The 12,922-nt window shown below is 45.7% G+C and overlaps 1 protein-coding gene across 10 annotated transcripts in view; it reads right to left on the bottom strand.

Moving 5' to 3' along the window:
• Positions 1–5,359: 5,359 nt before the first annotated feature.
• LOC105418933 (adhesion G protein-coupled receptor L3-like) overlaps positions 5,360–12,922 on the bottom strand; it is an 85,976-nt gene continuing 78,413 nt past the window's right edge. For 4 of the 10 annotated variants that reach the window (XM_029850339.1, XM_029850338.1, XM_029850341.1 and 1 more), the window contains exons 23-26: positions 12,189–12,317; positions 11,656–11,673; positions 11,024–11,326; positions 5,360–7,767 (exon numbers count right to left, since the gene is read on the bottom strand). In XM_029850339.1, coding sequence (XP_029706199.1) covers positions 7,130–7,767; positions 11,024–11,326; positions 11,656–11,673; positions 12,189–12,317 — 1,088 coding nt within the window. In that variant the 3' untranslated portion in view covers positions 5,360–7,129. The remainder of the gene's footprint in view (positions 7,768–11,023; positions 11,327–11,655; positions 11,674–12,188; positions 12,318–12,922) is intronic. The other 6 variants (XM_029850342.1, XM_029850344.1, XM_029850343.1 and 3 more) reach the window with 3 other exon arrangements.

Genomic DNA, 12,922 nt, shown 5'->3' with positions numbered 1-12,922 from the left:
TCTCCCGACCACGCCTCCCCCGACCACGCCTCTCCGCTCTCTCGGTCACGCCTCTCCCGACCACGCCTCCCCCGACCACGCCTCTCCCTGCCACGCCTCTCTCGGTCACGCCTCTCCCGACCACGCCTCCCCGACCACGCCTCTCCTCCACCCACGGATCAGCCGTGAACTTTCTCACCTGGTGCTCAGCCTGGATAGAAGCCAGTTGGTTCTGGAGTGGCCAGATTGTTCATTGCTTCATACCTGGATTTCCAGCACTTGATTTGTACGGATTAGTTGGTTTGGATCCTGCCCGCGTTGGACGTTTCTTCTTCGTCTTAGGCCTGGTAAACTCGTCAACCTTCTGTCCCTGAATGAGAGTTTTGTCCAAGTGTTTGTTCAGACCTGCATCCTCCTGTTAGCTGTTAGCTGTTAGCTGCTGCTGCCTTCTGTGATTAACTATTGAGCCGTTGTCTGCAAGTCAACCAATCCTACCACAACTGGGACAACCAGTCCATTTCACATCCACGACACAGAAAGAAACAGACATTTTAGAAACAAATAATAATATTTTTTTTCTTTTTCCTTTTTAAAGGGGCGAATATGGAAAACCAGTTGCAGGATTAAGAGCGACTGAGATGAAGGTGAGTTTTACTAGTTTATTCCTTAAAGGCCAACATGAGAATATGGATTTTGCCAAAGTGGGCCGAACCCCCAGGGTGCTAATCATGATCCCCCCCCCCCCCGGCATTGACTACGAATCTGGATGGATGTGGTGATTGTTTTTTCCCACCCTGGACGCTCTGCATCTCTGGATGTGAGTAGAGAAGTTGGCTTTTGTGGCTTCATCATGATGATTGGAGGATCGGTTGAAAGGCTTAATATCTTTTTTGTTGACACTGATTTTGAGCCACATAGAGACAGTGAAGTTGTCTGAGTCCATTTCCATCTTATAAGACTAACTGAGGCTCATTTATTTATATTTGCTATGATTCTGGTTTCTCACCAAAAACACAAATGCTTAGGCACCCTTGTTCTGCTGGCCAATGAGAGAAATTTGGCCAAACGACAAACTGTCATTGTCCAGTGTGGGCTCCCAACAACTTTGTAGGAGCACACACTCACACCCAGGATGGCACGTTAACCTTGATAAATGGGCGCACTTCTTTACTTCCAACCTCAATGCTAAGGGAACAAACAGACACTGGTCGGGACAGACAGTTGGGCCTGGCTGACCCTCCATAGCTGCCTTTACCTCTTCAATCTCCCAGGTCAAAGTTGCAATGACAAAGGCGGGGGGGGGGGGGGGGGGGGGGGGACTGATCTCCCTCTTCTAGAACTGTCGAGACAATGTGACATCGATTGTGTCTCTCTGGGTCTTAAATATTACAGAAATGGGAATAACATGAGTGAGGAATTGTGATGGAGTGTGACCAGGTCCTAAAGGATCAATTTTTAACTACACAAAATCTCTTTATATTCACAACTGTATTTTTGATGTTCAGCATGAATTTGGGGGCTCCACCCTGTTCTTCTTCTTCTGGGGCGTCCTTTATAAAATGAGAGCGATCCCTTCGCCTCTTCCCTATTCAAGTCTCTTGTGCCTGTCCACAGGCGTGGCACATCACCGGTGAAAGGTTGGTCCCTCACTTTCTGTCACACCAATTTTCATTTCTTATCACTGCTTCTGTGTTCATTTACTTGTGTATTGGTGTTGATTATGTTTTGTTACTCATGTCAGAGATGCAATCATTGTCACATGACCGTGTTTAATATGTTTGAGACAACAGTAGCCACTAGCCTAACAGCTGCGTGGAGCAGCCACCCGTCCCTCTCTTTGGCATCTTAAAGCATAACTTCAGTGAAATTTATTGCTCCAATCCCCCAATTTGAGAAGTACCATTCCCTATGCCAATGCCAATACTGTGGGTTACTGTCATCGTCTGATTGGTGCCGCCAGTGTGTGTGTCCACAGGTGTGGCAGATGAGCGGCGGACCGCAGTCCTGAGCTGGTTATGACGGTCAGTGGTCGTTGCTCTTTCATTCTAGTTAAAGTCAGCTTAGCAGAGGGCTGCAGCAGAGGTCCAGAGGGCGCTGGGTCGTTCAAGACCTCTAACAGTCAAGGTAAAAGCATGCTGCTTTTTTGAGTATAGAAAGTCCCAGTGTCCCCACACCCTCCTGAGCCCTGTGCCTAATTAGATCTGCAGTCTGCATCATCTTTAAAATGATACAATGACCAATCAAGTGCCTGCTTCAGCTCCTGCCACCACTGCTTCTGATCCAGCTGCTGCTGGCTCGATGAAAAGCTTGTAGCCATGTCTGGTAGTGTAGTCGGAGGCAAGTGAACCCTCAGCCAGGGCAACGGGGGACTGGTCACTCCTGGACCCAGCAAAGTTCTGCTCCCTCTAGATGCAGAGTTTGATGCAGTGAAATTTTAAGCCATGCACATTAAAGACTTCACAGATTGTATTTCAGTCCTGGCCATGCAAGTTTTTAGTTTTCTTTCATAAGCTTCTCATTCGCCACCCTAACCTTCTCCTTCACCCTCCAGTGCTGCTTTAAACCAGGTCAGCCATGAGGAGAGGGTCAGCACGGGCTATGTTGATCAAACCCCTAAGGCAGGAGGATTATTTGCAGTGCGTGAACCATTGTTGTGGTCTTCCTGGTGAAAAATGGTGATTGTTGTAGGTTTAAATTGAGTGGAAGGAGTTGGTGATTTGTTTCATGCTCAGGTATCTATTGTGATACTGAAGCATATCATCGAGTCCAAATGTAAACCTGCTGCTGTTCTCATGCCTCAACCTGTGGCCTTGGTTGGTTGTGGTGCCTTACAACACCGCCCACTATTTATGATTAGAACATCTTTGGTGCCACGTTTACTGTGCTGTGCTTCTCTTTTCTGGATGGAGAGAGCAGCTCATCATTGGAAGCAACACGAGGCCCCTGAAACAGGGAATTAAATCTGAGACGTACTGGGAGCTCATGTTTTCACACTTCTGCTCTTTGTTTCAAACACTTGGGAATATTTTAAAGCTATACAGTACATACTGCATATATACAGTAGATACTGTATATATGCAGTATATTGCTAAAACTCTAAGAAAACGGAACCAAGCTAATTAGGAATCTGAATAATATTAATAATGGAAAGAAAAATAACCCACATGGTCACACGTTGAGTGCCTTTGCCGGTCCCTACGTGCCGATGCTGGACACCCATTTGGTGGTGGTAATGTGCCTCTTGTGCCCTCTAATGCATCATAGTGCAGAAGAAGGGAATTGGAAGGAAAACACCAGTCCCCACCTGGGACAATCAGACTACCTTTCTTTGTTCCTCACCCCTCTTCAGCCGTGTCAGGCCGTCGGTGAAGACCACCAAGGTGTGGCCGGCAGGATCCACACCTCTGTCCTCCAGGAGAGGTTTCAACACACAGACTGGAGAATGTTTGCACCCTCGGCCAGCTGTGGCTCACACGCCGATATTGACAATCTCGCCTCCTCTGTCCTGGACCACATCACCACCACCAGCATTACAACCATGTGTTGACATGTGACATCCCTCCCACGTGTAGCTTGGCTGGCTCACTGTAGTTTCGGCACTCGCACACATAGATGAGCTCTGAAGTCTCCAATGTTACTAGAACCCTGCTCACTCTCAGCTTATCCATGGGTTCCATCTGCCTTAATTCGGTTCAACTCTTCACAAATGGCCCCTGGCTGACCCAACCATCCTTTGCTACCAAAATATGTGAGTCAAAATGATGGATCAGTCTGGTGCTACAAGATTTGCCTTCTTGAGTGCTTTATCCCTTTTGGGGTCACGATGAGGGCATACATATGGGCGAAGCCCTTCGTGGGTTTGGTAGCTGTGCCCTGAAGGCGTTCTGGCACCTTCCCCTGCTTCTCCTACCATAGCGCCTTTCACGGTTATGTTGTGTAAGGTCCTGCTGCACACCTACGGTCTGCAGAGCGCTGTTGCCACTCACTGGTGAATCGGTGAGCCAGCACATTTCTGACACTGGTGGAATCCCTTAAAGTTTAACACACAAGAAAAAATAAACACAGAACGCTCAGCATTCCTAACCTGATTCAACACTCTTGACCGAATATTCCACTTACATTTGGCTTGTATGTATGAGTGTTTCAGACAGCATTTCAGTGGTGCATGGAAGTTCTGAAGTCTTATTAATGTCCCTGATGGTCCGTCCTGTTTTAACCTGAGCTTCATTAAGCTGTTCAATGCTCTAAGCAATGATGTCATCACAGGCCAGGAATCAGATGCCCACATCTTTCACTATAATAGTAAATGGGAGGACTCTGCATGCACGGTTCCCACTGTGAATCATGGAAGATGAGGTGTGATGGTGTGAAGGTTCTCTGCTGGTGACATTGTTGGGGAGTGTTCAAAATTAAACGCACACCTAACCAGTGTGGCTAGCACAGCATCCTGCAGGTAAATGCTAATCCCTCTGGTTTGTGTTGGGTTGGACCCTCACAGACAGCCCATTGTTGTCCAAGAAAGCAAGCATACTCTCTTACATTTTCAGTTACTAGAACTTATAAAGAGAATTTGGAAACGTGTTGATGTGCACTACTTTGAATGCAAACAATAAATTAGGAACTAAAATACTCTTAATCTTCATTTACTACATGAACTTCTATCAGAATTGAAATTGTCCCATGTGCCCAAAGTAAGCATGCTCCACAAAGCACTTCTTTAGGCAGTGTGGTGGAACAGCAGCATTTACGACCAGAACTAGAGTTCAGCCTCATTGCTCTGTTTTCTTTTGTCCTCACTGTAAAAACGGTACTTTGTACAGCCAGTCAACGTTGACTTCTGTCAATGGTGCTTCCTAGTGTAGGGTTAGGGTTAGGGGGTTAGGCCCATCGTTACAGGGTTAGGGGGTTAGGGTTAGGTGGTTAGGCCCATCGTTACAGGGTTAGGGGGTTAGGGTTAGGTGGTTAGGCCCATCGTTACAGGGTTAGGGTTAGGGGGTTAGGGGTTAGGGGGTTAGGGTTAGGGGGTTAGGCCCATCGTTACAGGGTTAGGGGGTTAGGGTTAGGGTTAGGTGGTTGGGCCCACCGTTACAGGGTTAGGGGGTTAGGGGGTTAGAGGGTTAGGGGGTTAGGGGTTGGGGGGTTAGGGTTAGGGGGTTAGGCCCATTGTTACAGGGACAAATTAGTCCTGACCCTAATCAAAGTTGTTCCAGAAGGGTTGGGGTCAAAGTTCCAGAAGTGTCAACACAGATACGAGGTTCCTAATCTTGGACACAATCGGACGCTACGTCGCACACAATCGGCCGCTACGTCGCACACAATCGGCCGCTACGTCGCACACAATCGGCCGCTACGTCGCACACAATCGGACGCTACGTCGCACACAATCGGACGCTACGTCACACACAATCGGACGCTACGTCAGTCATTTATTTGTTGGCAAACAACTTTCACTGTTACAACAAATATTAGTCATGAGATCATTCAACCCATACAAAAGGAATAAATAATTAGCAATAATATTTTAATAATAATCATGTCATAATCATTTAAAAAGAACCATAAATCAAAGCCGGTGCCACTGGAGCTGCTCCCACCTAAAGGCAGCTCTTCCCTCGTGTTTAAACCCGTAAACGGATCAATTCTTCCACTCTTGGAGCCATGGAAGGGGTCTTGTGAAATACATGTGCAAGCAACACTTTATACACACAGGAAAGTTCTCCTAAATAAGCCCACATTGAAACAGTGCTGCTGTGACTTTGACATCGTCAGTAAACATAGATGTGGTCTAATCACAAAATTTCACAGATGCTAAACTCAGCAGTTTTAAAATAAAATTTCTTTTCAATTTAGACAAAGATAAAATTATTTTTCAGCATTTTTTAACAAATAAAGGGCAATCAGCACATCCAAAGTAATAGTAATTTGCCACAGAGGTGATATGCTTCATTATTCTATTTCATCTTGGCAAATCGCGTCTGTTTCTTGTGCTTCAGGGGCAGAAATGCTTCCTCAGACAAACGAGCGGATCCACTTAAGAGGGAAATGGAACATTTCAAACTCCAGTCTCCTTCCAACTTAAAATTTGCCACTTGCCACTGGGTTTAAATATACATTGTGGTAAAATATATAACAATTGATGTGACAATGGTGTTGCTAAATGGACCACGAAGTGTGCGTATAAGTCATATGCATAAGAATGTCTGTATTTACCACAGAGTGACAGGAAAGATCTGTTGTCTACAGATGATCAGAACAAATTTTAAGAATAGTTCCACAAAGATATTTTGGAACTGAATATTTAAAAATAAAAGACTTGATCAAATGTAACATTTGTATTCTGTACAATATGTAGAAACAGTTTGCAATTTCTTTTTAATTCTTGAATAATATATTAATAACCCGAAGAATTTTACAGAGGAAAGAAGAAACGGAAGCCTTCCTTTTTCATTGTCTGTCTTCTTCTTTGTAATCTGTGAAATATACAGTAACTATGATTTACAGGAATGTTCCACCAGCCGTGACCAAAAGAAAAGAAACCTTCCAGTTTAGCAGTTAAGAACAATGAAGTCGTTGTGAGACTAGTAGAGTTTGGTCACCAAAGAAAGTTTAGGGATGGTTAGTAGCGAGGACAGTGGCCATACATCCCCCACTTAATTGGCTGCTATGGGTCCAGTCCTGTTCAGAACAGTTTAATAACCTGCGCTACCTCCTGACAGGTAGAAATCCAGGTTTGGGATTGAGACAGTCACACAGACAAGCTGCTCCTTTAACCAGGCCCGGGTCCATGTGGCCGTGCTAGAGAAGCTACAGAGGGCTGCTAGCGGACTGAGATTAGCAGTTAAAGTAACAGGGAAAATGACGCAATCCCTCCGTCTTACTTACTTTTTCAACCTCCAGTGATTTTTTTGTTTTTGTTTTTTGTTTTTCTGTGTAAAATGTTTTTCAGAACTGGCCTTCCAGACATCTTTATGACAAATACATTCAGTCGCTAACTTCATTTGACAAGTGTTCTTAACCAAACCGCCAGGAGTCTTTGTTCATGTTACACAAAACGCACCAGTTTAGGGTGACGAGCAGCTCCGTCTGCCAGGCAACAACACAGAACGTTTCTGTTGGAAGCATGAGAGTGTCAGGAAGGACAGGACGGTCTTTATAGGCTTGTAACCAGGTGAGAAGGGTCTATGGGTGGCTCTTCGGGTGATGAATCGGACTCGTCTTTGCTCCCAGACACCACGTATCCATCACTGCCACCACGGCCCATATGGTAGTAGCTCTGGAGCTCATGGAGGTGATTCCTTGAGCCCAAGTTTGGCATGCTCTTATAATAGACGTCATCCAGCTCTGGAGCTGTGGCACTCTTACAGGGTTGCAGCTCTCCAGAGCTGTCTTCCTCTCCGTCTGTTAAGCCATTCATCTGCACATCTGGGAGGTCTGTCAGCACTGGCATGCTGGTGTACAGCGAGTCTCTGTGAGTGGGCGAGTGTGTGTGCTCATCGGCGTGATCATTGGTCAGTAGGGGGAAAAAGCTCTCACTGGTCTCTTGGGGAATGCGTCGTGGTCGGGAGAAGCCATGTGGTGGTGGGGGAGGAGGTGGATGGCTGTCTGGTGGAGGAGGCCGAGGCGGCAGGAGAGGTGCGTTGGACTCTTCTCTGATCATCTCCAAACCCAGGTTCTCCTCATGGGGGAAGGTGCCGTGGTTGTTCAGTACGATGGGACCATTGTCGGCTTTGCTGCTGCTCATGCAGCCACCAACTCCAGCGTTGCTGCTGCTAACCCCTGCCAGACTCCCTGAAAGATCCAGACCAGAGCAGCATGGCACATTTTTACCGTCTCAGCTCTTTAAAAATCTACAATTTATTCAGGAAAAAAGAAACATCTGACTAAATCGGAGGAATTCCCTTTTAATGTTAGATTGATTTCCACTGTAAAATAATAATAATAAATCATTCAAGCAAATTGATGCAAAGTGTTTAGGAAACTTAATGTTCATCTAGTTAGTGAACTTGTCTAAAGGTCAGCGGAGGAGCATTTAAAATGAATGGGTCATGCTTAGAGAAGGGTTAGGGTTAGAGAAGGGTTAGGGCTAGAAAAGGGTTAGGGCTAGAAAAGGGTTAGGGTTAGGGTTAGAGAAGGGTTAGGGCTAGAGAAGGGTTAGGGTTAGGGTTAGGGCTAGAAAAGGGTTAGGGTTAGAGAAGGGTTAGGGTTAGAGAAGGGTTAGGGTTAGGGTTAGGGCTAGAGAAGGGTTAGGGCTAGAGAAGGGTTAGGGCTAGAGAAGGGTTAGGGTTAGAGAAGGGTTAGGGTTAGAGTAGGGTTAGGGTTAGGGTTAGGTTTAAGAGTTTGGCTTTCCCCTGGGGCGTTAATATCCACCACCCTAAGGTGGTGGGGTTTCCATAAATTAGGCCCTCTTGGCCTTAGCTGAGATCAGCCTCGTACGACGTTTCGGCCGGTTTTAGCCTTCATCAGGCAGGCTGATCAAAAATAGTTATGTTGGCCTATCGGCCTTAACATAAAATCGGTCCCTTGCTTTTGTCCCTTTCCCACCTCCTAATTGTAATTTTTCGATTTCTCTCGCATGTTGTTCCTTCGGTGGCTATTTTCAATCTGAGCCGTTCCATTTATCTTTGCCTTTAAATACTTTTCTGTGTCCTTGTATTTTTTGGTTTTGATTTAAATTTCCCTTCCCTTCTTTTGGATCTTGCCCCTTGTTTTCGTTCTGTCCCTTCTTCCCCTCTGTTTCTTGTCAAATTTCTGTTTCCCCTTTTATACTCCTCGCTTTTTGCTTTTAATGTTTTTTGCTTTCAATGTTTTTTGCTTTCAATTTAAATGTCCCCTCCCTTCCTTTGTATCTTGCCTCTTGTATTTGTTCTTTCCCCTCCTGGTTGGGGTTAGAGAAGGGTTAGGGTTGGGTTAGGGTTAGAGAAGGGTTAGGATTAGAGAAGCGTTCGGGTTAGAGAAGGGTTTGGGTTAGAGAAGGGTTCGGGTTAGAGAAGGGTTCGGGTTAGAGAAGGGTTAGGGTTAGAGAAGGGTTAGGGTTGGGTTAGGGTTAGGGTTAGGGTTAGGGTTAGGATTAGAGAAGGGTTCGGGTTAGAGAAGGGTTCGGGTTAGAGAAGGGTTCGGGTTAGACAAGGGTTCGGGTTAGACAAGGGTTAGGGTTAGAGAAGGGTTAGGGTTGGGTTAGGGTTAGAGAAGGGTTAGGGTTAGGGACGGGTTAGGGTTAGGGTTAGAGAAGGGTTGGGTTAGAGAAGGGTTCGGGTTAGAGAAGGGTTAGGGTTAGGGTTAGAGAAGGGTTAGGGTTAGGGTTAGGGTTAGAGAAGGGTAGGGTTAGGGTTAGAGAAGGGTTAGGGTTAGGGTTAGAGAAGGGTTAGGATTAGAGAAGGGTTCGGGTTAGAGAAGGGTTCGGGTTAGAGAAGGGTTAGGGTTAGAGAAGGGTTAGGGTTAGGGTTGGGTTAGGGTTAGAGAAGGGTTCGGGTTAGAGAAGGGTTCGGGTTAGAGAAGGGTTCGGGTTAGAGAAGGGTTCGGGTTAGACAAGGGTTCGGGTTAGACAAGGGTTAGGGTTAGAGAAGGGTTAGGGTTGGGTTAGGGTTAGAGAAGGGTTAGGGTTAGGGACGGGTTAGGGTTAGGGTTAGAGAAGGGTTTGGGTTAGAGAAGGGTTCGGGTTAGAGAAGGGTTAGGGTTAGGGTTAGAGAAGGGTTAGGGTTAGGGTTAGGGTTAGAGAAGGGTTGGGTTAGGGTTAGGGTTAGAGAAGGGTTAGGGTTAGGGTTAGAGAAGGGTTAGGATTAGAGAAGGGTTCGGGTTAGAGAAGGGTTCGGGTTAGAGAAGGGTTAGGGTTAGAGAAGGGTTAGGGTTAGGGTTGGGTTAGGGTTAGAGAAGGGTTCGGGTTAGAGAAGGGTTAGGGTTAGGGACGGGTTAGGGTTAGGGTTAGGGTTAGAGAAGGGTTTGGGTTAGAGAAGGGTTAGGGTTAGGGTTAGAGAAGGGTTAGGGTTAGAGAAGGGTTGGGTTAGGGTTAGGGTTAGAGAAGGGTTAGGGTTAGAGAAGGGTTAGGATTAGAGAAGGGTTCGGGTTAGAGAAGGGTTAGGGTTAGAGAAGGGTTAGGGTTAGGGTTAGAGAAGGGTTAGGGTTAGAGAAGGGTTCGGGTTAGAGAAGGGTTAGGGTTAGGGTTAGAGAAGGGTCCGGGTTAGAGAAGGGTTCGGGTTAGAGAAGGGTTCGGGTTAGAGAAGGGTTAGGGTTAGGGTTAGAGAAGGGTTAGGGTTAGGGTTAGAGAAGGGTTAGGGTTAGGGTTGGGTTAGGGTTAGAGAAGGGTTAGGGTTAGGGTTAGAGAAGGGTTAGGGTTAGGGTTAGAGAAGGGTTAGGGTTGGGTTAGGGTTAGGGTTAGAGAAGGGTTAGGGTTAGGGTTAGAGAAGGGTTCGGGTTAGAGAAGGGTTAGGGTTGGGTTAGGGTTAGGGTTAGAGAAGGGTTCGGGTTAGAGAAGGGTTAGGGTTAGAGAAAACAGCTTTGCACACAAACTAACTGCACAAGGTGAAAATAGGATTAATAATTATCACTTATGACTACTGGGACCAACTATGTGCAGCGGTGTGGGGGGGGGTTAGGGTTGGGGTTGGGGGGGGGTCGGGGGTCAACTGTTGTGCGCTTGCTTTTCTCTTGCACACACCAAATCTACAGTAACCCACAAATTGCTAAAATGTATTTGCCTTTTAAGATTGTCAGTATGGGAACTGACAGAAGGAAGCATCTTTGTAACGGAACAAACTAACCATCCAGTTCCTGTTAGCTGAAGCTAATTTCTAATGAGTCTGTGCTATGAGAGACACAAGAAAACAGTCTGGACCGAGTACACGTTTGTCGGAACACACACATCATTCAACCAAATGTGTGTTTTTGACTGGTACCATCTGGAGAACCAGCAATTCTAACAGATAAAAAAGGTTTTAGGATTTTTTTTGCCAAATTGAAGTGTTTCTTTTTCTTTTTTTACATCCAGCCTTAAGTAGATTGACACAGACTGGTTTTTTTTTCTACACAAGGGTCTTTTAAAAGCGGTCACCTCCATTGGCCATGCTACTGTTGACCAGCTTGTTCATCAGATTGTGGTTGCGCTCAGTGGTGGCTCTCTCATGGTTGTTGAGGTAAGATGGGATGTAATTAGAGGCCAACTCTTTGAGGATCTTCTTCTCCAAGGTGGTCTCTTTGTGGTTGCTTTGAGTATCGTAGCTGCTGTTACGCTCCAGAATCTGAACACAGTCGCTCAGGTACTCGCTGCTGGCCATGCTGTAGTTGTTGGCATGGTTACCATTGAGAGGGAGCGTATCCATAACGCCGGAGTCTCTGGCGTTGTTCAGGATGCTCTCTAATGCCAAAGTCACACAACAAAACACATTTCAGGACAAAGTGCTTCAATAAAACGAGCAGATTTTCATTACTGTTTAATATACATATGTTATGGGAGTAATGAAAATAGAGGATTCAAAAGTTAGAATAATTACTATAATCACAAGTACTTTCTTTTCCCAATTATTGTCGGCACTGCCAGTGATATAAAACTGAATAAATGTCTTTTAAATGACACAACGTTGTTGTTAAATGCATGAATTTCCACTTCCCCATGATCATAGATACAGCTGAAAGAAACGTAAGGATGCAATGTTACTCAGAGTTCAGGAATAATTGAGCCCATACTTGTGTCTCGGTACGGCGCTAATGGGAAGCACAGGGGAGGAGAGAGAGAGAGAGAACGTTAACCTGGCACCAAATCAATGCTGCACAGCAGGAAGAGGGCAGAATATTAACAAATATGCCTGTTTACAGTTCTAGTTAGCGATTTAGCCATTGCAAAGACAAGCTTAAATAGCAACATTCCACACAGAAGACATGATGAACCTGGGCCTGAACGTTTAAGATAAAGAAAACTTTAACACAGATCTGATAATTAATGACTCCCATCTATAATATATATATATATATGTTCCACACTGTAAAGAGTGACAATGGGATCTTTTCTAATGCATCAAAATCCCAATGTCGTCTTTGCGTTTCTGCACTATTGAAAATGCTCGGTGGTCGTCCACTTATCGCACAATCGATTACCTCACTTGGAAGACCGAATGAGATTTGATCAACTACAACTAAATCCAAAGAAAAAAGCAGTTACACAAATAACATGCAAACAGAAATTCAAAAGTATTCATTTAAAATAGAAACATCAGGCACACCTTGGGTGTTGTACATGCCAACGGCTGGGTTGTTATAGACTGCCGAGTCCCCCAGGAGAGTGTTATAAGGATTGTTAGTACCATGGGGACGAAGGAGAGCATTAGTTAGAAGATGATTAGCCATGGCTCCTGGTACAAGCAGAGAGAGAGAGAGAGAGGAAGAGCAACAGCCAAGACACAAGAGGAGGAGAGAGGAAAGGCAACAGGCAAGTCAAGAACAAAAGAAGAGATGTTGTGAGGTGAAGGCAAGGAGACGGATGGAGGGACGGGAAGTGAAGGAATGTCCATGTGTGGAAGGAAGAGGGGGAGAGAAGCACAAGTAAATCGCACACGCAAACGTTGATATGAAAGCCAAAGGAAAGCAAATCATTGTTGCAGCCATTGCGACCAGCAGACAGGAAGTGGGTGGGCGTGGCCACAGTGAGACGCACAGGAAAAGAAGCACAGCTTGGAGGACATTGTCCCATGGTTCAAACACACTGAGCAGCACGGCGACAGGAGAGTTGATGGACAAAAAGCCACATAAAGTCTTCTCGATGCATTTTTTATTCCCATAGAAGGAAGACGACGGACACATGAAGACAGTGAGGCATGAAGACAGTGAGACATGAAGACAGGAGACATGAAGACAGTGAGACATGAAGACAGGAGACATGAAGACAGTGAGGCATGAAGACAGTGAGACATGAAGACAGGAGACATGAAGACAGTGAGACATGAAGACAGGAGACATG

This window comes from Takifugu rubripes, chromosome 17, assembly GCF_901000725.2.
Source record: "Takifugu rubripes chromosome 17, fTakRub1.2, whole genome shotgun sequence".
In the NCBI taxonomy this organism is placed as follows: Eukaryota; Metazoa; Chordata; class Actinopteri; order Tetraodontiformes; family Tetraodontidae; genus Takifugu; species Takifugu rubripes.
This window is presented reverse-complemented; position numbering and strand designations above follow the sequence as displayed.